The sequence below is a fragment of the Xiphias gladius genome, chromosome 3, assembly GCF_016859285.1.
Source record: "Xiphias gladius isolate SHS-SW01 ecotype Sanya breed wild chromosome 3, ASM1685928v1, whole genome shotgun sequence".
Taxonomy (NCBI): Eukaryota; Metazoa; Chordata; class Actinopteri; order Istiophoriformes; family Xiphiidae; genus Xiphias; species Xiphias gladius.
The window spans coordinates 18,343,683-18,370,637 of NC_053402.1; the positions used below are offsets into that span (position 1 = coordinate 18,343,683).

The 26,955-nt window shown below is 41.2% G+C and overlaps 1 protein-coding gene across 4 annotated transcripts; it reads right to left on the bottom strand.

Annotated features, from left to right (window-relative positions):
* Positions 1 to 1,494: 1,494 nt before the first annotated feature.
* On the bottom strand, positions 1,495 to 25,568 carry micall2a (mical-like 2a). 4 transcript variants are annotated; one of them, XM_040123899.1, is made up of 19 exons: positions 25,208 to 25,568; positions 24,776 to 24,824; positions 23,309 to 23,450; positions 22,945 to 23,111; positions 22,601 to 22,731; positions 21,999 to 22,511; positions 21,691 to 21,875; positions 20,503 to 20,563; positions 19,819 to 20,003; positions 19,031 to 19,138; positions 18,754 to 18,818; positions 18,449 to 18,572; positions 16,352 to 16,454; positions 16,070 to 16,143; positions 15,862 to 15,976; positions 15,672 to 15,718; positions 8,605 to 8,691; positions 2,491 to 2,618; positions 1,495 to 1,817 (listed from the first exon to the last, which is right to left on the bottom strand). In XM_040123899.1, the coding sequence occupies exons 1-17, from the start codon at positions 25,348 to 25,350 to the stop codon at positions 8,663 to 8,665; spliced, it is 2,241 nt and encodes a 746-aa protein (XP_039979833.1). In that variant the 5' UTR covers positions 25,351 to 25,568; the 3' UTR covers positions 1,495 to 1,817; positions 2,491 to 2,618; positions 8,605 to 8,662. The 4 variants fall into 4 exon arrangements, with proteins under 4 accessions (XP_039979833.1, XP_039979832.1, XP_039979835.1 ...); XM_040123898.1 differs by lacking the exons at positions 1,495 to 1,817; positions 2,491 to 2,618; positions 8,605 to 8,691 and adding an exon at positions 14,164 to 15,586 and having other exon boundaries at positions 25,208 to 25,567; XM_040123901.1 differs by lacking the exons at positions 1,495 to 1,817; positions 2,491 to 2,618; positions 8,605 to 8,691; positions 24,776 to 24,824; positions 25,208 to 25,568 and adding exons at positions 14,164 to 15,586; positions 24,662 to 24,767.
* Between the last annotated feature and the right edge of the window lie 1,387 nt (positions 25,569 to 26,955).

Here is a 26,955-nt window from a genome sequence, read left to right on the forward strand (position 1 = left end):
TTAGCTTCAATTTCTGTAAATGATTCTGAAGTGTGCACAACATATCAGCCTGTCTGAACATTCCCATCCCCCAAAGCTAATCAAGAGCTACATAGCAATTAGCTGCTTAATTAAAGAAACACTCTGCTCGGAAAATCCGGCACAATTAAGTAATGGCTGTTATAGCATGAAGACAGACTGTATTTTTCTTCTGGAGGAAAAAATAGAAAACAACATATTCTACCCCTAATGGCCTGCAGGGGATTGAGCGAGCCAAAATGTGCCAAGATGGAGAGGTTTCTATCTCACGCTTCAATGGGGATCTTTGCTCCAGCTGGAAGCCTTGTGACTCAATGACGGCAAGGCAGATCAAACTGCCGTGCCCAGGGTTGCTAAGACATCTGAATTGGCAGCGACTGGGGTGACTGTGTCCTAATCACCAGCTCTGTTTTAGCGGCTCAATGGCTTCCAGTTGGACAAAGGAGCTCCAGACTATTGACACTTTGCACATATTTCAGCAGTGGACCTGTTACTGATCCCTGTGGTTGTGGACAGAGTTGTCCTTCAGTCCCTGCTCCCTGCTAGCGTGGCTGGAATATACCACAGTGAAGACTAAACAGTCTCAGAGCCAGAGGAGAGTGATTGTAGCTTTATACTTAAAGTTAAAATGTCTCCATGGTTAAATTGGATTCATTTATCATTCAAAAATGATGTAAACATATCGCTAACACAAAGTAGATGCCTAATTAGAAGACTATGTGCCAATTAGTGCCTGAAATTGAAATCTCCAGTATGTGAGAATCCAAAGATTTGTTTGTGGAGGATGTAATCAAAGGACTCTATAGCTAAGGTCATTTAAATGGCTCGTTTCCCATGATGAATTGCAAATGTATATTTTGGCAGCTCAAAGAAGGCAAGAGTTCAGTTTGAATTTGCTGACAACCAGTCCACACACGGATGACAAACAGTGAAACTTTGTAGCAGCGGGCAGGTGTTATTTAACTGAGACTGCGTCCCAATCCCATATACTAACTGTTTATAGTACTATACTAATTACTATAGTACACTGTTACAGTTATGCCATTGTCATTCTAAAGATTCTTACTTTTTTTTGTTTGTTGTCATATATTTCTGGAGTTGTCTCACCACTGGTCGCAATTTCTTTTAATATTTTGCAGCTGTGAGTAGCTCCTCCATTTCCTTTGTGCATTGCATTGTGAGACAATAGTTTAACAATCTAGCATTTTTTATTCTGCATACTGCCGTTTCTGGGTAATCTTTATTTTGTCACTTTGTCAGTGTGAACATACTATAAAACCTGCATAAAATTCACGTCAAGTATGGAATTGGGATAGAAGGACTAGAGGGACCAACAAATGCGGGTAGTGTCCAAATTCACGGATGTTTTTATTCCACTGAAGAGTAACAGCTTTCAGAGCCTCCTAAGTGACTGTAACATCAGATCTCACATCTAACTAACAAAAAAAACCACACGTTCAAGTAAGGAACTCCATGTCACTCATTTATTTTCTGGTATAAACGGTGCCTGAGTGAGTGGTGAGCTGTGATTAACAGCCTTTTTCGGAGGTGGAGTCCAGGGACTGTGGTGTAAACGCCGTCCTTCAGCAGGTGTAGGCCACAGCAGAGCATATGCCGTCAGGTAACCAGGCTGGTTTGCTCTACAGAGACTCCACTGTTATCATTTCCCTTGGCCTGCTTCTGCTGGGAACCAGTGTCACTCACAAACACCATCTGCCGGAAAACAGGTCCGCCTGCTAAGAGCATTTATCAGCGGGTCAAGGAGTGGAGCCGTCTTCTCACAAAAAAGCCCCGCACACCTGCTTGTAAAACAAAGGGAGACAGCACTTTGCATTACTTTTATTGCTCCTAATTTCTTCTTTAGGAATCAGCCATGTAAACATAAAACAGTAGAAGCACCAGGCACAAGAGATAGCTCAGACCCACCAGTGCTCCGGGATACTTTTCCCTTTGCTGAAGAGAGGGGAAAAGACACCTGAAGTGTTTGACGCTAAATTAGCTTTTCAAAGACAATAATTAGACTTCTCCCCCTAAAGGTAAATTACCTGCTAACCAAGTGAACTGTGTTCTAATTATAGGATCTTGCCTCTGAGCCACTGCCAAGGATCCTTGTTCGTAGCAAGAGGATGTAGAACACATTTTAAAAAATACATGCTGAGGTGGTAAAGCCCACAGAATACAGAGTGAAAACATGTTCTGTGCTCCAGTAGCTCTGTAACATGGAGCTGGAAAACTGACGGATCACTTGTGCAACCTTTAGAGGATTTAAACAAGATAATTTCATACGGCGACCAGATGGAGCTTATCGTTCCTTATGTGCATTTTGACAGAGGAGGTTGACTGAGCAACACGGGATGGGTGACAACTAGGTACTTATCTGTGCTTTGCATATTTTGCCGTTGATGTCATGACACTGTAAATTGATTTGTAGGACGCACAGTCAGTGAAAGGACATTGAAAATTTACACTCACCGTGTAACAAAACCCATCATTTCTGCGATGGGGAGTCTTCCGTTGGCCTTTAGGTCCAGGTGATCTCTCATTGTTCTGCTGGTTTAAGTACCGAGCCTCCCGCAAGGCGGCAGTGTGGCTGTGGATCGCTGCAAAGCCACGGCGAAGGGCCACACATTTGAATTCATCACCAGTGCTGATAGTCTGCCACTAATTAATATGTAAATTTAACATTGTTTGTTTGCTGCTGTGTCAAACTTTGATGTGAGAAGCAGCTTCCAGGTTAACAGAGATTTAGTGGAGATTAGGGGCTGGAGACCTGCCACATATCCCAGCCAGCCTGTAATCTAATATTTTATTTAAATACATCTACTAATACTGTACGTCTCCACAGCTTAGAACCTGGGAGACGGGCTAATGATATTTTATTAAGCCAGAGTAATTGAGGATCCCATCAAAATATGTAATTAAACACTTAAGCATAATTATCCAACACAGTAGGAACCCGAATGAATTAATTAAAAAAACGTCAATACATCAATTTATTTGAATTCCTTTGTCCCTTTTATACTTTTAATAATTAACATTTTAATTGCCTTAATTTGTGATGAGTTTAAAAAAAAAATTCACACTTTATTCAACACCAGCAATAAAGCAAGAAATCTGAGCTCACAGCAATGTGTTTGCAGGAAAATGATGATGAATGTTAAAACATACAGCTCATTGCAGCTGAGAGAAGAAAAAAAACGCTAAAATGTCTTTTTTTTTTTTTTTTGGTGGAGTAAAAGTGGGGGTGTGATGGGGTGTATATCCATCTCTGTTTCTGTGTGTGTGTGTGTGTGTGTGTGTGTGTGTGTCTTTGCTTGCTTGCTTGTCTGGGTATATGTTCATTATCAGCAGGCTGCCTGGGTTTGATGCATACCTGGAGAGCAACTTAATATCCTCGGGCCACTACTACATGTCAGGCCATGAGAAAGATACACACGCAAGACAGAGGAACATCTCTGGCCCCGGTGGAGCCATTTACCTTTCTCCAAGTAGGTTCAAGATATTAATTAAGATAAATCTACCTCAATTCACACATCCTGCCATCTGCCTATTTATCAGAATTATGTTAATCATTTCTGTAGGGCAGAAGAATTATTACCCATTTTGTACGTAATTCATATTAACATTCAGAACTAAATGATTTTGCATTCTGCTCCATATGGACTCCTTACACCATGACATCTTTTCAGCATACAGTGGTAAAACACAGGACACGTTCATAATGCTCGCATAGAGCGCACGACAGCGCTTTCCCTGCGGTACTCCCAAAAACAATATGGAAATGTATCCATTCTAATCATATAAAGACTCTCAGGATTTATCCGTCATAATGCACCTCGTGCATTTGAACAGCTTTAAACACAACAGCAATCTTGCGATGATCCGTTCCGTCGCGGTGGCTGCGGTTTGAAGTGATTCAAGGTTGCTTTTTCCTTTCTTTTTTTTTTTTTTTTTTCTTTTGGCCAATAGATGAGCTAGTTAATTAAACTCTGAGGAGATAATTAAGATGAGACGGCTGCTTGAATCATTCCGGTCATTCTGCCATTATCCGGGGCAGGCCGACAGGTGGCAGAGGCCTGCATCAGGTGACTGCTCAGCCAACAGCTCGCACCATATCGCGGTATGTGCACATTTCATAGCATCCCCTGGTGCAAGACACTCCTGAACACCCACGTGTCAAGCAAATCTACAGTAGATCTACTGAGTAGTTGGACTTTATCTCAACTTTGAGTCTGTGGCTGTGCGGGTGCTGATGGCTGATGGAACGTCGGGGTCAGAGTCGGGGGGCTACAAGGAGACTGCCAGGGCTAAAACGGGCCAGATCATACTCCTGCACAAGCCAAGGACTAATGAGGGTGAGAACAGGGCCAGGCAATGCTATGTGATTTAATTTAGATCTGGAGGGAGATCTTGACCCATGGTGGCCTACGTCTAAGTGACATTTACCCAAGAGAAACACACTGCAGCTGAAGCTTATTAACCTTTTATAGATCTAAGCACTGTCGTCTGTCTTAATTGGCAATTGGATTATTAAATAGACCAAATTCAGAGTGATTTGATCCAACAAGGTCTACGATGTGAAGGCTATTTGGAAAGGTCCAGTCGGTGACAATGTGTGCATCCGATTCCATGTAAGAGGTTCAATCTTCTCTGGGTAAATTCTCTGGTAAGATTTTCAGTCAGTTAAACACTTTGAGGCAAGCGTAATTGAAGGCAAGTCATTAGGTTAACTGTGAATTACAATAGTATAGCACAGGGTTGTCAATAGTACAGAGCTTGACTCGGTTCCTAGAAAATATAAGTCAGAGCAAAAACCAGTCATTAAAAAAAGATGATAGAATGATAGAAACTGTCTTGACCTCTTAAAACTGGATCCTTATAAAGTTATTCTTTGCATTGCAAATGTTTCGTTAGTGCAACAAAAAGTAATTCCTGACTTTCAAAAGAAAAACACCGTTTTCGGTTTACTTTTTTCCATTCTAGACCAATTTACAGGGACTTAGACGAAGGAAAAAATAAAATTTTAATCAGGTAAATAATATAAAGGATGAAAGTGTTACTGTAAATATACTGTCTTCTTTTGCAGGTAGCGTGATCACATACAGAATTGTTTATGGAAGTAATTTGTATCGACTCAACTTAAGTCTACACCAGGTTAAAAAGTAAGTGCAAAAGTAATATGAGCACACAAAGTTCCTAACAACGAGAAGTACACATACGTCAGAACTGAGGACTAACCACTGAAATCTATTTACAAAATGAATACTACACAGATTTTTCCATTTAAGTTTTTAATTCTTTTTTAGATTAATGTGCTGTACTTGATGTCATCATAGTTTACGAGTCGCACTTTCCAAAAGTGGTCTTTTTTTTCGTAAAAGCACATTTTTAAAAAGCCTTTAAAAATATTTCTGCATTGATCACGAATATTATGGCGAGTACCACTTAGCATGGATTACCGACGTGTGCGTACACTGATGCAGAGGGGTGACGTGCCTGACGTTGAGGCACGTGTGCATATTTTGAATACTGCATCCTTTTGTATACTGTGGCATCACTAGCTAATTCAAAGCTTAATAATGACCTAAACTGGGACAATCACAGGGTAATTGGAAGAGGAAAGGGTGATTTCTTGGCAGTGTATTATCTTTGCACCAGAGAGAAGTAACCAAAAGGTGTCTTAGTCAACCCATTTTTTTGTCGAGCAGTATGATGCATTTTTTTTTCTTGAACCAAGGGAGTGTGAAATCAGTAAACTCCACCCACTGGAGATTGATGTTTTACATTTGTATAGACACAAGTGTGTTGTGTCATTTGATTCTGCATCACATCATATGTTTTGCAGCAGCAGTGTTTGTTTTTTGATCTGCAAATAGCAGACTATACAACTCCAGATGTCACCTCAGAGTAACTTACTTTATGTATTATTCTGTATTTAGACTGAATTTTGAGAAACCCGCAGAAGCTCTGTGCTCGACTCATCTTAAGTTGCAGGGGGAAAAAAACTTGATCTAGGTTTTCATCATCAGTCTAAATGTGATTATTATTGGTTGAGACACAGTATATTTACTCTAATGCGTCTAATGTAAAATAAAGAAGATGAAGCAGCTGGGCCAAATACCATCACTGCAACAGATTTTCCCAGCAGCTCTAAAACTTGTGTCTGTTTTCTGGTGTTGGTATTCATTCAGCACAAGACGGCCACTTTTATGGACTTCTTACAGTCAGTTAAGATGACCGACAAGCACTGGGAACATTAGTTCTGTGCCACAAGTCCCATACATCAACTGTCTTGTGACGAGTAAGGGAGGGGATCAACATATTCTAAACGAGCAGGCATAATCCCACTGAATGTGGAGTTAAGCCATTTCATAATTAGCAGATTTTCTAATGTATGCCAAGCTTTAATGACCTTTGCAAATGAGACTGGTTGTTTGAATTTCCATCCTTCACATCATTTTATCCCTGCCATATCTGCCTGATAGAATGAGTGCACCAGTTGATGATATGCATAAGCTTAATGAACAAGTGCAGACACTTCTGAATGGAAACTGATGGGCTCAAGCCAGCGAGATTGGAAATGCATTTCCACACCTTGCATATCATCATCATGACCATAAGTGGTGTCTCTCTGACCCATTAACAATGCATTTCAAGCCTTTTCCTTCAATTAGGCACACTTCTCAGTCAGATTTCTCTCATCAAAATGCTATTAGTATACTATGGTATAAAAATATACAAGAATTCTATCACAACATTTTAAATTTAGCAGTGCAGATGACAATCAAAAAGAGCACAGTATGGTCTTCATAGCAAGTTAATATGTTTTTCTGAAGGGCTCCTGTGTAGATATCTAACCTGAAACTGAAACTGTCATATGTCAAGCTTTAAAAGTAGCTGTAATCAATATTTCCATATGAACAAAGGTTCATGTGACTACATATAATGTGAACAAGGACACTCCTAGCGACAAACCCCACAGACAATTCTTCCCAATTCTGCAGTTTCTTGCAGCGCTATAGAGCTTTTCAGCGTCTTCCAGCATATTGTTTTGGTTTTTCAGTCCAAAACACTATCACGGCTCTCAACAGCATTGTTTTAACAACAACAGGCAAAAAAAAAAAAAAAAAAAAAAGCTGTGATAAGCCTTTCGCAGCTGAAGAGCCAGATATTTCTAATATTTTGGAGGAGACCAAAAACCGAGATACTTACATCCACCAGGTGGACACAAACATAACTCAGTCACAAATGAATGCTTATGTTGCTCCATATCTGCAGGATGTGTCGGCAACTGTTTGCTAACAAGCTCGCCAGGCTTAAAAAGGTACATCTTGTTTATGCTTTCCCCAAGTGGCCAAAAAATTGCCAATTATTGCAGGTTTAAACACAAGCTATGAAATCCTGTTAAAGGGTAACTTAAGCCCCAGCTCTGAGCCTAACTCAACCCACACTATAATTTTGAAAAATGCCAAAAAGTGGGCAAGGGGCTGAGGCGAGGGTTGGGGTGCATGGATGTGTGGGGCAGGAGTTGCTCAGTGACCACAAGGCACCTGTGCTAGAGATCTTTGGAGGTGGAGGTCTTTTCCACTCCAGAATCCACTGAATTAAACATCAGTGTGGTGGAGGACCATGCTTGGTTTCAAGCCCTGTCAATTCAAGCCGTTGGCCCCAGACCCAGTAAAGACGGCGCTCTCGGAGTCGAGCATGGGGTTAGAATAGCACTCTCATGAAAAATGCAGATTGCAAATGTACATAGCACTGTGTTGCTATCGAGGGATGTGCTGCCGTCCAAAATTGAAAGATACTAAGTAGAGGGTTAGCAAAAACAAAACGTAAACTCCTGTGAATGAGGAATGAGAGTCTCGATCAGTATATATTTGAAAATGAGCGCCGTTTCACTGAATGCCACTCAAGCACAGGTGCCGGGGCAGGTGGGCCGCCCACCTCTGATTAGAGGGCATAAAAATTCTTTTTTTAGTACATAAATTTCATGACGTAGCCAAGTCCCAAATGGTTGACTCTATGTCATCGTTGGCCTCACAAGGTTCAGAATGATTAAAAAACAGTAGATGGCGTATTGAGCCATCTTTAACCCATGAAATGCCGATAGCATAACTTTGGACTGAACAATGGAATGAAATGTCAATATCAACACCAGCATTGATGTGTTTTATCACAGTACATTCATGTAATTTAGTTTACAGCTCAAAAAACATGTTTTAAGTTGTCAATAATTTCATTATTAATATTCTAGGTAAATCGCACACATTAAAGTTGCTATTTGTAACTTACTGCACACAGAAACTACAACGGAAACGGCAACGCATGTTGTTGTTGGTTGGCAGGGAACATGTCACGGGTTGACCAGGTAACATGAATTACTCCTGCATTGATGATGTTTTTCGAAACAGATGCAACCTTACAAACCAAATCACAACTTTCTCTGTTATTTGTTTCACCACAAATTAGTCCACAGTGGCAATACCATTCCACAGTATTTATGATTTCTATGTAGCCATGAATGTTAATACTGTTAAATCAAGGCTATGAAGTATAATCAGCAATGAGCTGTGTGTATGTCCGTACCTTTGAGCAGGACTGCAACTGATCCCACAGACATCCAGTAGCTTGAGATAAGCTGAGCTCACCTTTCAGGAAACCTCCAAACCGCACCTAAAGACACAAAAAGGTGTTGATAGGTTTGTTTAAGGCTGGATAATTAGCAAAATGAACCCAACCACCTGACAGCGAAAGAAAGATTTTAGATACACAGTCAGCAAACGTACCGGAAAGTTAGGGCCTAAAGTAACAGCATTTTCTTCTGGACAGAGAAGTTCCAGGATATTTAACTTGGTGGCTCACAAAAAAAAGAGAGTTTAATCAAATGACACCATTGATGTATTTAACGTTCCACAGTCACGCTGCCTAACTCTGCCCGCGTCAGATGCCTGTAAGAAGCCACGTGGTGGGCTCTGCTAAAAGCCACCAACATTCAGTGTGGCTTTAATGCTATCAAAGTCTAATCTGTCTGGGATTTCATGTGTGTTAACACAGCTATAAATGCAGAGAGCAAACACTTCAACAGCACTACATAAATGTCTCAATATATTAACTAGACAATAAACAACCTATTCAATTCCAGGGATTTGCATGAGAAACGTGAGCATTAGCGAACAGAGACAAGTCTTCTGCCTTTCTGCTGAGCGGTAGGATGGCTTCAAACATGATCCTTTGTCAGACGGGATGGGAGACACAGACTCACAAGCCTCTCGCTTTTGGCAGATCTGGGCTCACAATGCCATAGATTAGTACCAGCCTGACCACAGAGCTGAAATAAGCTAATTGCTTAATTAGCTGACCCAATTCCATAAGCTTCTTTTGGCATATTAACCAGAGCTATGTAACAAATAGTTATGTTTCACAGAGGCGGTGTTTGTTTATGGAATTACAATAATGAGTATCAAATACAAAACATACGGTCAATGGCACTCCTTTTATGGACTCTTTGCTTTAGAAAATCAAAGCATCATTTGATTTCAGCAGCATCGAGCTACTTTTATTTACGTAAAGATGAATTCAGCCATTGTCTGATCCACATGCAAATGATACTAGTACTCATTTGTATTTAACATCAATTTTACATCTGCAATCCATCTATTTTTTTATGTGCAATGCCCCCGCCCCTTTTTTTTCCTGTTAAACAATTAAGATGCTTCCGGGAACAGTTTGACCGCCCTCTCAATATTTCTGGACATTTGAGCAACGAGGGACAAACAAGAGAAGGGAGAAAAAAATCTTATTAGATTGAATGATGACTGAAATGGATTAATTTACATTTTCTGCATGCATACTTTACATACATGATCTTTGCTCAGCACAGGGAGGTCTGGGCAAAAGAGCACTATTTGTATGAGATGAACTCATCTATATGCTAATTCATTGGCATGTAGACCTGCTTCATTTCTTCCATTCAGGACTGTTTACCTATTAGCTCTTATAAATGCAAAGGGAATTGGAATATTAAAACCAAAAAGCTAAGGAATACAGAGCATTAGCAGTACATCACCTGTTATTATATTTATATTAAGGTGGCATTTCTGGCCTTTGTTTAAGCTCTAACCACGAGCCAACTTCCAAGACACTTATTACAAATAAAATAAGCCAACTCTTTCACTTAAGTGAGACTTGTTGCCCCTGACGAAGGCACGGTGGGTTCTCAAAAGTCCTTTAGAGGACTAGAGAAGACTACACCCTGCTGAAAACCAGATGAGCTCCCCTAATTCAAATGAGGAATGATCTGATGCTCAAAGACGGAAAACAACTTCGACTGTTTAGCATTTCACGAGTCGATTTCAAGGTTTAAAGGTGCTATAAATGTTCTTTTGTGCGGCAGGACACAATTCATAATCTAGCAGAGACTTTGCTGTTGCACAGGGCCACTAACATGGCCTTATAAGGAGATGTTTGACAGATGAAGTTACAAGTGATGCCTAAATGCTAATGTAATTTCATATGAACCAGGCTGAAAGAGATGCAATCAACCACTCCTGATTCAGACGACTGTTGTGTTTAAGAGGATGACAACCCCCTTTCTTATTGTCTATGTAATTCACCAAAATTGCCACTTACAGCCGCTAAGAGCAGGACGTTTCATCTCCAAGCTTCCTCTGGTCTTTGCTACTCATCCCATTTCTACTTCCTCCAAAAGTGCCACCACTTCATTAACCTTGCCAGGCATGAGATAAGAGAGGCAGTGCATCAAAGCTGCCTGCCCACAGAGAGAACAGAGCCCTGCATGTCTCCACTACACAGCAGCAATCACACACACTGGCAGATACACAGTCCACAACTCATCCAACACACAGAAAAGACCTTTTGTGTTCCAGACTGTCATTCAGAAATGTTTTTTTTGTGTGTGTGTGTGTGTGTGTGAGTGCGTTTGCGTGTGTGCACGTGTGCGTGCGTAGGACATCATTAGTTTTAAATATAATTCTAAGTGGGGTGAAAACATTTGCTTGTTCTAAAAGGTTTTAAGGGAGTTTGATTGGGAAGGAATGCAAAATAATTGGTCTGGGTCAGACTCTTCATTGCCTCAGACACTGCAGAGACTTATTTATGGTGTCTCATAGCACTGTTATAAGAGGAGTTCAGGTACACAGCGCTGTCGTCGCTATGACCTATACACTTAAAACTGTGAAAATGAGAAAATTAAACAAGAAAAGCATCAAAGCCAACTTCAGCCCAATGAGTAACAACTCCTGACTTCCTCAAAGCATGAAAGTAGATGGTAGGAAATGTATTAACTGAGTCACAATATTGTTTTACTTGCACCACATACAAATCTCTCTGGTGCATTTAATCCCTCTACCCACAGTTTCTCGGAAAGGAGGATATAAATTATTTTCCTTTGGTGGAAACTGCAAATCCCTGTCTGGATTCTGTTAAAAGGCTTAAAATGTCACTAAATGCCAAGGCTGAGACTCCTGCTAACACGTAGGTCTTTAAGACAAGATGTTAAAGCGTTGAAAGTTACCTGAAATTGATGAGGTTAATATTCTTATCGCAAACTGAGGCTTCTGTGAAAGTGGATATTGAAAATAGCCAGGTAACCCTTCATATTAGAGGCTATCACAAGGATTAGCAGCATAAACACCAATTACACATTTAATTGTTTATTGTCAGTAGGTATTTAGAAAACATGCTACAGTGCACAAATTAAAAGGATTGGTACATAGAGGGGGGAAATGTACCACAATATAATATCATCCTAACTATGTATTTGAGAGAAGACGAGAAAATGTCCCCAAAATAACAAGTCAAACCGCTGAATGCCGGACAGTAAATGAGTAATTTACCATGAATATCCTTCTCTATCCCTTTATGACCATATGAATTTCCAAACCGTGTTATACTAGCATGGAAGGGTCTGTCACTGAAATTTGAAATAGAGGACAAAGGGCCACTGAGCAAATAGGTTTTTTAGACACCATCCTCTGAGTTCTCTGCCAATGTGAATCAGAGGTAAAATACAGTGCATTAAGTCGACCTCTGAGGCAGCGCAGAGGAGGGTAGAGTGAGACATTCTGCTATCTATTAAGACTTGCGTTATGTATATATTGTGTTTTGAAGGAATTTTACTGATCCACAAAACCAGCAGGAAAAGGATAAGAGTGAGTCCCTAAGACCATGTGGTAAGCAACCGCAGTGCAGATTCTCAGGCAAGTTGAAAGTTGCTGTGCCGTTAAGGAGAAAGTCTGGCAGAATCCTGCATGCCCGCTGATAACATGGTTGGATTAAGGATGTTTAAGGGAAGTGAAAATTATTCATTTGAGATGGATGAAAGCTGCACTTGTCAAGTCTACCAGTCATGCACTTTATACATTTCATTTCCACTAGCCAGCATGCATAATTTCCCCTCAATGCAAATTTCTACACACTGAGAATTGTGAGCATATTTACCCCGCTCCCTTAACACATTCTGTGACACAGAAAATGGATCATCTCTATTGAACAGGGAACAAAACAATGCAATTTTGTTTGCAGAGGTGTGAGAATCTAATTTTGTGCAGGAAGATAAAGTCACAAGACTCAGCCGAATACAAACAATAGCTTTCATTTGAAATCATGCCTGAATCAAAAGAGAGACAATGTTTGGTTCCCTGCTCATCAGAATGACATCTATGGAAATGATTTTAGCAAACGCCCAATTATCCAAACAGACTTCATGTTATGAGTGTAATTACTGGTTTTAAGTCACATAAGTCTCGGCCTCACTGTTGGTCTAAGAGCCTTGTAACTGAGTATGTGCTGTATATCTGTCTCTCTATACAAATATTATGATCTCTCTGATGAGAATTAAGTCTCCAGCCTGGATGGCCAATAAATTAGAGGCACGCTTCTCGTTTACTCATCAGAGCTAATGAGCCTGATAAAATTACCTCGAGGATGATAATTACAGGCTAGTGGCAGAGACTCTGGCAGGGACTGGAATAAGACGACACACACACACACGCACGCGCTCACACGCGCACACACACACACACACACGCACACACACACACACACACTACAATCTGAATTGTGTGTGTGTAAGTGGCAGCGTACAACAGCTAACCTAAAACATCACAAAGCACTCGTGTTTTATTAATAGAAAAAAAAAAACAAAAAAAAAAACAGACTGGTGTGCCCAATCAAAGATTATACATTATACGTTTTCATTCCGGCAGCCTAACCAATTTAGCTAATGAGACATATACAAAACCTATAGTTTTGACATCATCACAGTTTAAAAAAAAAAAAAAAAAAATCTACAGGATTAACATAATGTAAGGTGCTACACAATATTACAATTTCCACCTTTCTGTCAGAGCAGTTCAAACAGATTTTACCACCCTTTCATAAAGATTAAGCACTTCATGGGTAATGGCATATTTTAATGAACGATGGCAGCCTGGACACAAGAGCTCACCTCAGAGGATTCCATTTCATCACACATTCACAGGATGAATTGTTTTACTTATGAATATTAATGTCTCTCTAATTTGAGGCTGTTGTTAATGCTTGTCGCTAGGAGCTTGGCAAATCAGGTCCCATTCCTGTTAAAACCATGTATTAGACACCCCCCTGACACTAAGCCCTCGCCTTTGATTCTTAATTGCAGAAGTGCAAGCATTTGCAGTAGATGGGGCGCAAAGCTTTAATTAACTCTAATATCACACATTCAGTCTCGACTGTCACCCACATCACGCATGGCATTTTGTACCAATATCATACCCAACTCTGCTCAGCTAGAAAGATTGTGTTCCAAGTTCATGATCACAATTTCATGCATCTCAAAATGAGGGATGTGTGGTTTCTAAGTAGCTGCAATATATTGACGCCAGTGAATTATCTTGATGCCGCCTTTAAAAAAGCTTTATTAAAAGCATACATGGATGCAGCTCTGATCACTCGCTCAGCCCCGACGCAAAAAGGAGTCGCAGCATTGTTGGCTTCCCGGTGAAGGCAACGTCTGATCTTGGCAGTCGTTGAATCAACAGTCTCTGGTGAAGCTTGGGAACATGGGAAGTGAGGTGATAAAAAGTTCTGGGACGTGCGGAAAAGGGAGGCGTTATCCGGTAAATAATTCAACCTCTCACACCGCACTAATCTTCCAAAGGATTTATTGGACAACAGATTTCAAGTTTAAAAAATATAAATAGGATACAAGCACATACCATTCCATAACATTTCTAAAATGCAACATTACAATACGTGCCTTACAGATACCGTCAATGCCATTTCCACACGTGAGCGACTCCACACGTCGTTTGAACGTTTTAATGGCCCAGGTACAGAGCAATTCTGATGCAGATATTAGTAAAGAGTAATGTTTAATTAAACCAGGTTGGAAGATAAAGAGCTCAATACAACCTATAGTTTATAAGCCTTCCCCGGCCATAAGCTACTGCTCTACCTAATCCTCTTTCACATAACATTATTGCATCAGCACAGCTGAACATTTTTGCAGCATTTATAAAATTAGCAAAGAAATTAACTGTCTGTACTGTGGCAAATTGGATTTCCAAGTTCTTGCCTTGCGATACAGCATACCCAGGCTGCCACCTACAGTACAGTGAGAGAGAGGAACTACACTCTGCAACAAGGCGGTTTAACACGTGTGGCTCTCCATTTTACACTCCACAGCAATTCAAACTTAATTGTCAAGGCTTTTTTTTTTCCCTCCCGCTAATATCCTTACAGGAAATTTGTTAAAATCCATTATTAAATAAATACTGAAATAATGTCATTTTGGATCAAGACTGTCGAAGGATTACACATTCTCCTAATTCCTGCTTGCCTGTGGAAAAGCCAGTGCTCCTTTAGTAATTTACACATCATGATAGTTGATTTCAACTCCCAACATCCAATTTTTTGACCACGTGCATTTTAATTTGCGAAACTTATAAATTAGATACCTCATTCCAATCATTCAATAAATTAACAATATCTTTACATTGCATGCATATCCATAAATGGCGGCATTTTCGTGTGACTACTCCAGTGCCGTTTAAAATCAATTTAAGGAAAACATTCAGAGCAGCGTTTGCCACGTAATTAAACAACTTTTTTTTAACCGTGAAAAAACAATTGAGAAAAAAAACAAGACACCCATTGTGAAAAAAAAAAAACAATATATAGGAGAAATTTCTCACTCCACTTCAACACCACCAAACTAAGAGCTGAAGGTGAATCTTGAACAAAAATAAGATTTTAGCTTAACAATTGAGTTTGAAATTTTTTGAAAAAACAGCAAGAAACAAAGACTGCAGACAAAACAAAACACATGATTTGACCCATTATGCTTCGTAATTTGACATCTTCTCCTTTTCATTAGCACGCTATGTACTGCAGTACTTAAATATAAAAACCTTAAAATGTTTATAAGAAATCTCAATACAATTAGAAGATAATGAAGTTTAGTTAAAAAAAAAAAAAAAATCCCTTGAGGATCATTCCACTTGTCTTTTACTTCTTCGTCTGAACAATTTTGAGATGGAGGATTTCCTCTTATTTTTGGCTTTTACTCCTATTCACCAACAAAAATGTATATTAGACTGAGATTCAGATTGGAAAGCCAAATCTAAAAGAAAGACATTTTAGTCAATACTTACCAAGATTTTTCATCATTTCATTCAACTGCTGATCCTCCTCCACTTCCCTGAAATTGATCAAAACAGAACTTTAGTTACCCATTTAGTCTTCCTTGTATGGGATTCAGATTGTTATATGAAACAGTATTGCTCTATATTAGTGATCACACTTGTAAAGTAAAAAAATGGATTATAAGACGCATCATGTTACCTCAGCCTGTCTTCATCCAGACCCTCCACAATCGCATTCCTGCCGTCCACAATCTCCATCAGTCTCTGCATCAACAACGTCTCCCGCTGATGCTCCTCTCTGGACTTTAAGTGATCTTTAATACCAAGTTGACAAATGACTTCAGTGTTCATTGGGGGAAAAAAAAAAAGGAAGTAGCAGAGCTGAAGCTGAACCTGTGATGTCTTACCTGGCTTCTCCAGCAGCCTGCGAAGTTCCCCCTCCACACCTGGCTGCTGCTGTTCCAGCTCCTGAGTTCTGGCTCTGAGATATGCATCATTAATTACATGCAAAAATAAGCAAACGTAGTTTATCAGTTTATCAAGTTTTGACAGTAATAAGTTATTTTATATAACTAAAAATAAAGTGGCTTTGGCACAACATCAACACAGTGTGTAGTAAAATACTTTCCAAGAGAATCATTTACACCCAAAACTCAGCTGTGTTAAGCTATAAAAACAGCTGCACTCACATGTACACAAGCTCTGATTCCTTCCTAATGTACGTCTGCTTCTTTCGAATCAGGTTGAACCAGTCAACCATCAGTGGGTCCATCAATATATCTCCCTCTCCCTCTGAAAAACATTACAAAATCTTTTTAAAATGTGTTAGTAACACACTGGATGGCACTGATATACAACTTGTGACCCCTGATAATCTTCGATATTGGTTAATATGAAAGCAACAGTGTGTAAATATATTGTGGAGATTCATGAATCAATCGTGATCAGTTGATTTAAAGTATTAAACAACGCATATAATGCCAGGAGAGAGTCTAGAAATTTCTAAAAACATATGCATTTATTATCTATCATCGGATTTGTGAGTAAATTAAATTCTGCAGTTTTGTGCTCTTCTGATGTTAAACAACGCAGCGACTGAGGTCAAAGAGAAAGCTGTAGAATAACTGTTTACATTTACACTGTACTGTTCTTTGTGTTCCCTCAATATAACAATCAAGATGCCTCGTCTCATCCACGATCACGGCTCCTTTTGTGTTCACCAGATCAGCTCTTTGTTTTCACAAGACTGTATTCGTTACACAATAATAAAATTAGGTGCAACAACAAATTTGGTTTTTGAGTAATTTGGCTGGTGGAGGTGAGCTGGAGGGTGACTCACCTCCTGGGACCATGTCAACACTCCTCTGAAGGGGCTGTAGCAGCTCGTCATACACAGCTCTGAACACAGCTCTTATAATCATAAATCTGACACTTCAACTTCACTGTCAATATTACTGTCGTACGCAGCAGAACAAAGATATCTTCAACAGTTGGCGTCATCAGTCATCCCTGCTGTTGTATATACTTCCAAATAGAACAAAAACTTCCTTTATTTTGGAACTTGTGAATATTTCGATTAATCAATTACCAAAAATAGTCTGTCGTCTAATCCCCTAAATCAGTTTTCGTACAAAAATGCCAAACATTCTCTGGTTTTGGTTTTTCAAATGTGAGGATTTGTTGCTTTTCTTGTCATATATGAAAGTAAACTGAATATTTTGGGGGGTTTAAATCAGGTTGTCACACAAAAACAAACATTTTTTAAATGTCCCTTTGGGTTCTTGGAAATTACAGTTATTAAACTTTGTACTAAATTCTGACAAAAACAAAACAAAAAAAAAAACGATAATGAAAATAACTTAGTTGCAGCCGTTCATTAAACACAGAGGCCCCAACATTAGCCGTTCCCCCTTAGTGACCAATCCATCAAAACACACACCAGAGCCACATTTACAATAAGGACTGATCTGGACTGTGACGGAGGACAAGGCCGCCAACATCCTGCCAACACCAGAACAAACCTGATTTTATTCTGCATTTAACCTGAGCGCCAGGGTTTCGTTTTTTAACGCCAGCACATTCCAGTTGACAAGGAAGATGATCTCCTAGGTGGTGTGCATTTGATGTCAAATTCTGGCCAAGTGATTGCATGCTCAGGCTTCCTGGGTGGCACGCAGAGGAAAAAAGAAAAAGGAAAGGGGAAAAAAAAAAAAGTACACAATCGACCAGAATATATATTACTATACCCAAGTCATGTTGACCTTGAGGAAAGCAATCAGGCCCCCTCCTCCCACTCCCTTAAAAGAGAAGCAACATCCCTGTGGGCTGTCTGTGTCTCTCACCTCATTTGGCTGCAGAAACAGTAATAGAAATGGCAGGTAAATCCCCTGCACGCACGCACACACGCACGCACACACACACACGCACAAACCTCCAGCTGACGGCGAGTAAATGTGTCTGTGTGTGTCCTGTATGAAGCAACCAGGACACAACTCTGCACAAGAGATACTGAAGCAGCTGAGGGATTTGGCAGTTCGCACAAATACAATAACGTATCAAAGTTTACGGTGCGGTTATTCACTGCAAGGGAGCAAAATTGACCATTGACATCATCTCCTGCCTCAGAATAAGTGAGTGGTTTGAAGGACTGTTTAGTTTCTAAACTGAAAAGCTTGTTCCTGATTTGTCCACATTCGACTTTATTTCTATCTCTAAACAAGGAAAACGAAGGAAGTGGGAGAAAGTGTTGAGTTGTGGGCGAAGAGTGACAGGAAAAGTAAAAGTACCTTCCTCACAGCTGCGGAGCTTCTTCTCCAGCTCCACACCCTCCTTCTCCAACTGTGCCAAGTTTGTCTCAATATCATTCAGCTCCCTCTCAATCTGCTCCACCCGGATATGATAAGACTTCACCTGATATAAAACAAAGAACTTAAGACTCAGTCAATTAAAGATCAATTTAATTAAAAAAAAATCCTGACTTTGGCAACTTAAATGTAAAGACGGTTGTCCATTTTTTTGCAGAGAGTGTAATGAAAGCATATTTGTAGAGCTGTTAATTAATCTCTTAAGAGACTTAATGGAGGGAACTTACAGAGGGTGACCTCATTTCAGTCCTGGAGGCGTTGGTGGGTGACAAATACTTTCCCTTTTTAGCACCTAAGAGTTAGATAAAATAGGATTAGATAGTACTTTCATGGCAGCTTTTCAGAAAAGCATTGTCACATACGACTTCACCTGATTTATTTTCAGTTAAAAAAAAAAAATTACTGCTCATATGAAATCAACAAGATGGCTGTGGTGGGACATGTGTGTTTGGCTTTGCTGATAAAATTAAAAAAAAACAAACAAAAAAAAAAAACCGAACCAACCTAACGGGTTTCCGTGATTGGCTGGAGCGGTCGTTGAAAAACTTATAGTTTCCACAGCTGGCCGCGTGGGTGGCGATTTCACAGGCGAGTGACTCCCATGTGTAAGACCTAAGGGAGGGACAGGAAGGTTTACATGCCGTAGATCTGCAGCAAGTTCAATCTGTTAATGCCCTTCTTTTCTGTTTTGTTTTTTTTTTTTTGCTTAAAAACAGAAATAAATCTGCAAGAATCACCATAACACAGGGCAGCATGTCTGTGTGGAAATCAGTGTGCCTGGATGTGGCTCCGGGGATTTTTAGCCATGCTACTTGGGACTCAGACTGAAATCTCTCAGTAACTATCGGATGGGTTGCCACATTTTGTACAGACATGCATGGTCCATTGACCCTTTCCTCCTGCGCCACCTTGAGGTTCACAATTTGAGTGAAATGTCTCAACAACTACTGGATGGATTGCCAAAATAAAAGCCAGTCATTCATGTCCTCTTTAGGATGATTTGTAATGTCTTTGATGATGACCCATCATCAGGTCAAAATTTCGGTTTGTCCATTGCTCTGGTTTATGCCCAAATGCCTGCAAAACCGACGACATTCCCATCAGTCTCAGCTGTACTTTGTGTTTAGTACTAATTAACACTAACTACTAATTGCTATCACACTAAACAAAACGGGTGAACATTATACCAGCTAAACATCTTGACATCAGCATGTTAGTACTGTAACTGTGAGCATGCTGATACAAACAGACATTGCTGGTAGACAAATGTCTCTTACAATAATGTGACTTACCCAGGTTTCCAGAGGCAGACTGAGGTTTCTTTGGGGAGACTTCCATGAAGTTCGCGGGCTCAAACAGAGGAAAGCTTACTGGAGGTACTGCACGGGACGAGGGAGGCCTCGTTGTAACGACGGAGACATTAGAGGACATGAATCCAGGCTTATGTTGCTCAGTGGAGGCTTCAGCCTCAGCATCTCTGTAAGAAAGTCACAGTGAAATGAGCCTTTAACTGTGTGACCATTTAAAAAAAAAAAAAAAAGTTAGAGTACAGCTTATCTGACACAGATGTAACAGGCAACAGGATGATCATAAAGAATGGAAATATAGGAAAAAAAGGCCTCACCTTTTTATTTTGAAATGGAAAAAGGTGGGGAGAACAATGGAGGGATCATCAGCCGAGGTTAGAAATGAGAGAGTCTAGTGTTAAGAGTAGGAAAAGTTCAGGCCTGGCACTCCTTGGGGCTTGTTAGGATGGGGGACAGAGCTAGCGGCTGCAATCTGAGCCAGTCAACAACAACAGAGATGGACGAAGCTTGATGTTTCTGCAGTCTGGAGAGCGAACAGGCTGAATGGTCAGGGATGTTGAAAGGCAAAATCTTTCAAGACATTTCTTTCTCCACCTGTGTGACCTCCCCGCTCCCAGCTGAGTGAGTTATGAAGTAATACTGATGATTACGATGACTGAGGATACTTACTTTAGACCTAGCCCGCTTCTCACAGGTTTGAGCTTTGATTGCCCCTGTTGGCAGAATGGATCTGCAGAAAAAAAACAGACAGAAAAACTTAAGTGAAAACATAATGAAAATAAAAGTTATTACCAGCTTTGACAGCATGGCTGGCATTGTTTCACCTTGTGAGTCTGTGTCTGCGTGTGTGTGTGTGTGTGTGTGTCTCTCATCATGGCCAAATGTGGTCCTGGAGACACTTACTGTAACTGGAACTACAACAGAGGCAGTGTTAAGTACTTTATCTGGTGTTTGTTTGTCTCGCTGTCTGTCTGCTGACAGATTTTGTCACCGCGATAGCGTCCCAGCCGTGCAAGATGCAGTCAGGAAACCTTACAGGTGTGTAGCTGAGATCGAAAAGGAGTCCTGAGGGCTGAAGGCTGAGTTCATAGATGGGTGTCAACGTGTTAACGGGCTCCACGGCTGGTGTGATCCCATAACAAAATGGTCTCTAGTTTTGATTTTTTTCCATTATCGATCATTCTGTTGATTGTTTTTTTGTTATTCAATTAATCATTTAAAATGTCAAAAAAAAAAAAAAAAAAAAACTCCTTTGTTTAAGTGTATCACAAGCTTTGAGACCCAGGAATTTGTTTTGTCTCAACAGTCCACTACACAAAGATATTCAAATTTTAAAGTAAAATAAAAAACAGAGGAAAGCAGCAAATTCTCAAATGGATAAATGCACAAACTCACTGTAAAATTGACAAAAAGGTGGTCCTGCTCTCCAAGACAAGTTGGAGTAATGTCCATATGTGGCCCATATATTAGCAAGCCACAGAATTACTTTCCATCATTGGGAGGCTTCTATCAATGCCGATAATATGGTGACGATTTATGTTGAAAAACAACGGTAATTATATTTCTGTCTGAAAAGCTTCTGACTGTCAGGCTGTTGCACCCGTGCAGGCAAATCCATCCCAGGAGAGTGACAGTTCAACTATTAAGGTTCGTTACAAGTGCGAGACAGAAATTAACATGCCAGCTAACAGCATGCTAGATAGATGCCTGGCTGTATAAATGGGGCAAAAATGACAAAAGGGCTTTGTTTTCTATGAATGCATTCTGAGACAGACGGAGAGAATTGTGTGTAGGGGGGGGCGGCTACATGTCAAATAATGGATCAAGAAAAACTGAAATGAATTTACTAGCACTTGCCTTTGGCGGTTGTGTGTACAGTTGTTGGCCTCGTGTTGTCTTTGTTGATGGCCTTCAGACATGGCGATTCCTTATTGTTTGTCTGGCTGGTGGAAGGCTGCCTTGCCCCGTTTCCTGCTGGGCCTTGGCTGCATTTATCCTCTCTCAAACCGGCGCTGTCAGCTGAACTTGGCAGGCCTCCAAACCTACAAACAGAGAAAGCCCTCACCCTCAGCCTTAATAACAAAAGTCATTACAAAACCGCACAGTGGGAAAGACTGGAAATATCCAATACTGCAAAGAAGAATCGATTTGAGTACAAAGCTCACCGTCTTTCTGCTGAACGGACGGTGAACGGTCGTTTGTTATTATTGTTGCGGTTTTCTTCTGCTAGTTTCTTTCCAATTGTGGTCCTGGCTCTGCTCTTCTCATCGTGAGGACTCAGCTGGACCTCTGGCCTTCCTAAAACACTTGAGGACTCTGCGGGCTTGCCTTTGTCTGCTGAGGCCTTTGCGACCGGCGGTGCGGCCTGAAAAAACCTCTGCCGGGCCGCCTGCGTCTTCTGGGCTGAGGCCGTCCAGGACTGAGGAGGTGGAGTAGGACTGGCTGGCTTCAGAACGATATTCTGTGGGGGGGCTGACGGGGCAGAAGAGGGGTGTGGTGCACGCTGGGCCTGGTTGGCACCATTTGATTGCACAGCTGAACTGGTGGGTCCGTTTTTGATCCCAACCTCAGAGGAGGAAGGTTTGCAAATGCTCTGGTGGGCGTTACAGATAAAAGTGTCTGGACTCTTCCCAGGTTTGTAGCCTCCTACATGAAGCACGCTGGAGCATTCACTACATCTGGTGGAAGTTTATTAACATGAAATGGTTAATGAAACAAACACGACACACGACAGGAACGTATCAATGAATACCGATCAAATTCTTACTTGAAACAGCTTCTGTGGTAGAGCTTGCCTTCCACAAAGTGCCTCTGAACCAGATGAACGTGGCTCTTGCATGCAACACATTTGCTACTGAGAGTCCCGTTTTTGTTGGCATTCTCTGCCAAAACCGACTTCTGTGAAAGAAGGCTAAAACTCAGGGAAGACTCTATCCAAAAACGTATTAAACTCACCATTTTACATTTACCTCACCCACTGAAAATAAGCAAAATGCTCTTTATTCTAAAATAGGGTAATCAGAAAAGTAATAGCCTAGGACCAAAAAGATGTATTATAAAACAGAGCCATCATTTCGAATGCATGATAACGATTATGACATTATTACTGACCTGAGCAGCGGCTCTGGCCAACTTGGGTGAGGTCTGGGCTGTGAGAGTGGAAGGTAAAGGATTGTCAAGGGCGGTTTTAGACACAAAGGTCTTGGCAACCACCGGGAGATTTTTCTTCTCGGACGGCTCCTCCTTGGAGCCCTCTGCTGGCCTTTTTACACCTCCCACTGAGGAGAGGTAAAACAACTTAAGTGTCAAACATCACCAGGTAGTACAGGACAGAAACGGTATACCTCAGCCTAAAAAGAAATGTATAAGGAAAAGGTCTGAATTAAAAAAAAAAAAAATGTTATGGTTAGGGGGATGGACAACTCAATCTTAGCTACACAGTTTCTACGGATATTTGACACTGCCATTTTCTCACTTGGGGGCCGTCCCTTGAAGTAGTTGTAGTACTGGGAGACGTAGGTGAGGATGCTCAGCCTGTCTGGGACCCTTAAAGCCACCATGTCGTCTGCATCTAACAAGGCTGGGATCCCCAGCTTCTCCTCTGCAACCTGAAAAGCCTTGAGAAAAAAAAAAAAAAAAAAACAACAGTTTAACAAACGGCCTTCGACTCCTGCCGTGACAACACTTAATGGTAGTGTATGATGGGCCAAGCAAACGGATCCAAAGCGTTTTTACTATATAAGAAAAATCATGGCATTCACCGGCCACACAGACTCTTACAATTACGGCGTGTGTTAAAATGTCAGACAATAGAATTTACTTTAAATAGAGTATTCTGTGGCTGGGCAAAGAGGGGTCTGGAAAGGGTCGTGTAATGAATAGCAAACTTCCTGTGAGCTTGTAGGGATAAGAACGAGGATGGAGGGAGTAGGATGTCAGGGCATTGTTTAGGATCAGCCTGGATATGCTTATTCAAATTAAAGCAAAGCCTTACTGAATACTAAAGTCTCTTGATGTAAAGGAGATCACATTAAAAAAAAATAAATAAAGAATGTGTGGATCTGTGAGGGGTGTTCTCGTCTGCAAACTAACCACAAACATTTTCTTATTTTAAGATCTCGTGAAATAACAAAACACCTGTAGGTAACATGACACTATTCATGAAATATAGAAGGGTGTAAATTACCACACCGGTCACATTCTCATGTTCCAGGTCAGGGAGCATCTTCAACAGCTGATCATGACTTAAACCTGATCAAATGCATTATTCTCTCGCCACAAATCTAGTTTAAAGTTCTTCTTGATTAACCTTTAAAACAAGTGTCTAGCAACAGTGTCTTCCAGCGAAATGTCACCGTGTGAATCAAGCGGCAGATGACAGCAAGCCTCATTCAAAATGAATAGCCTGGAGAGCCTCTCCCCCGAGCTCCGGTTGGCTGCCGACACCGCCAGGCTCATCCAAAGACAACGAGGGAGCCGTGCAGAGTGCACGCCGTAGCACTCCTGCAGGGCCCGTGATCCTCAGGAGGAGGCTGGTGAAATGGAAGACGACTAAATAATGGAAAGGTCCCGGCCTTGCTGCTCGGGTCGTGTGTGGGGGTCAACTAAATTAATTAGGTCAAGTGGACAGAGGGGGAGTACAGACGCAGAGTTCTTGAAGTTTGAGGAGAGTCCGGAGTTGACAGGGAGACGTCGCTTTTGCTTACAATGCTGCGCTGGTACAATGTTGAAAAAGATGAATATTTAACCATCAAGTCAAGAACACGTACTGTGTGTGTGTGTGTGTGTGTGTGTGTGTGTGTGTGTGTGTGCGCGTTGCTAGATGTGCCTTTGTGTGTCTGGGGTTAATGAAGTGGATGTTTTTGCTCCATCAGATCTTGCATCCGGAGTGTGAAGTCTGTTCCGCTCGATGCCACCCAGATCCAACAACTTGACATCTTACCAATCTGTTGTTTTCCAACACATCCTCCTTTCTGAGTGAGTCATAGTCTCTGGGGAAACGGGAATACAATGAACAGAGAGAGGGAGAGAGAGATGTCAGACATGTCGGCGAAAAACCTCATCTAACTTAGGATCAGGACTCTGAGGGGTTATATTAGTAAAAACATGTTGTCATTTTTGCAGGCGATCGTCGTCCCGGTACATGTTAGGTTTCCTCAGAAATAACAGCAGAACTCCAAACTAAACGTAAACTAAAAAGGGGTTAAAACATGATTAGAGTGAAGTCCCTTTCAGGACAGTACCGAGTACAAAAGACAGATGTAAACTCTTGAAGGAAACTACAGGATCTTTCTGTAAGTTAGGAGGGGGCCAGGTTTCACTTGACCCAAACGCTAAAAGCAGTTCAGGCGCTCAGCCAGAGCGAAACACTTACATTAGGTCCGGTCTGTGCTTGTGTAGAAGCGCGCAGAAAGCCAATCCGCTCCTGAATGAGGTCGTCATGTTGGTGATGGCCACATCTCGGTAGCCCTCGCACTGCACTTTACACCACTGCTCCAAAGCCCTGATGGCGGCCATGCCTCCCGCTGCCGCTCGCTCGCCAACGGGCAGAGGGTGTCAGCGCGGAGGAGCCGGGGGCAAGAGGCGTGCAAGACACGGGGACTCTGAGAAGACACGGCAGCCGCGTCCCGTTCCCTCCCTTTTCTGCCCGAGTGGGTCGCGTCGAGTTTCCGCGGGACGGGCGCGCGTTTCTCCGCTCGTCACGCTAATTGACGCCGACCGTTGATTCGTCCTCCACAACCGCTGAGTAAGACTCAGCCGGAAAGGGTTTAACAACGGTCCGTCTGACACGTTCAGAGTTCAGGTGTCAGCCCCAGAGAGTAGATCCTGCAAAAAAAAAAAAAACGAACCGGTGCAGAGTCCTGACAGGGACCACCTACACATACATTTAAATGCAAAGGTCCATAGAAGACGATTCTATGCTGTGATAGGAACATTATTGAATTAAAATTGTCATTTGATATATTAAAGTTACAGATTAAAAGTTTGAGAGCAAAGTCAAATCCAAAATGTGGCCATGACAAAATGTAAATCCACTGAATCTTCAAACTGAAACCTATTTTGTCTGATTCTACATCATCACCCAGCATGGAAGGTACAAGTCCAGTTGGTCCACACTGCTGGGTTTTTGTTTCTATCCAAGAAGGCTACTATAACATGTTCTTTAGAGCGCCTTCTAACGCTGAAAAAACAACCCTCACATGTGACCTTTAAGCAAAATGAAGGTCTACTGTAATTACAGTTACGTCCATTTGGACTCACACAACAACATTTAATTTCCCAAAAATCCAGATGGCTACGTCAGACAGGAGGATTTAAAAATCAGAAGCAAAAACTACAAGGAGCAATAATATATAGTTAGGTCCATAATTATTTGGACAGTGATACATTTTCGTAATTTTGCCACAATGGATTGGAAACGACGCCATCAAGATGTGATTGAAGTTTAGACTTTCGGCTTTAATTCAAGGGGGTTTCACAAAAATCTCACATCAACTGTTCAGGAGTTACGGTCATTTTTATACATAGTCCCTGATATTCAGAGGATCAAAAGTAGTTGGACAATTGATCAGTTTCATGGCCAGGTGGGGCCTGTGCCGTCGATATTTCATGACAAATTAAGCAAATAAAAGGCCTGGAGCTGATTCAGAGTGTTGAATTTGCATTTCATAGCTGATATGTGGTCCAAAGAGCTGTCGATGCTGTCATTGGGCTGAAAAAACAAAACAACCCTGACAAGATAGCAGAACTTTAGGACCGGCAAAATCAACAATTTGGTACATCCTTAAAAAGAAGGAACGAACTGGCGAGCTCAGCGACGCCAAAAGGCCTGGAAGACCACAGAAGACAACTAAAGTGGATGATCGATGATGGATCATGTGAAGGGGTTTTTTCTTTCCTTGTTTGAAGAAAAAACCCCTTCACAACATCCAGCCAGGTCTAGAACACTCTCGAGGAGGTAGACGTATCCTTGTCAAAGTCTACAATCAAGAGACACCTTCATGAATGTAAATACAAAGGGTTTTACCAAGAGGTGCAAACCACTGGTAACGCTCAAGAACAGAAAGGCCAGATTAGGCTTTGGCAGAAATCAATCTAAAAAAGCTGCTCAGTGCTGGAACA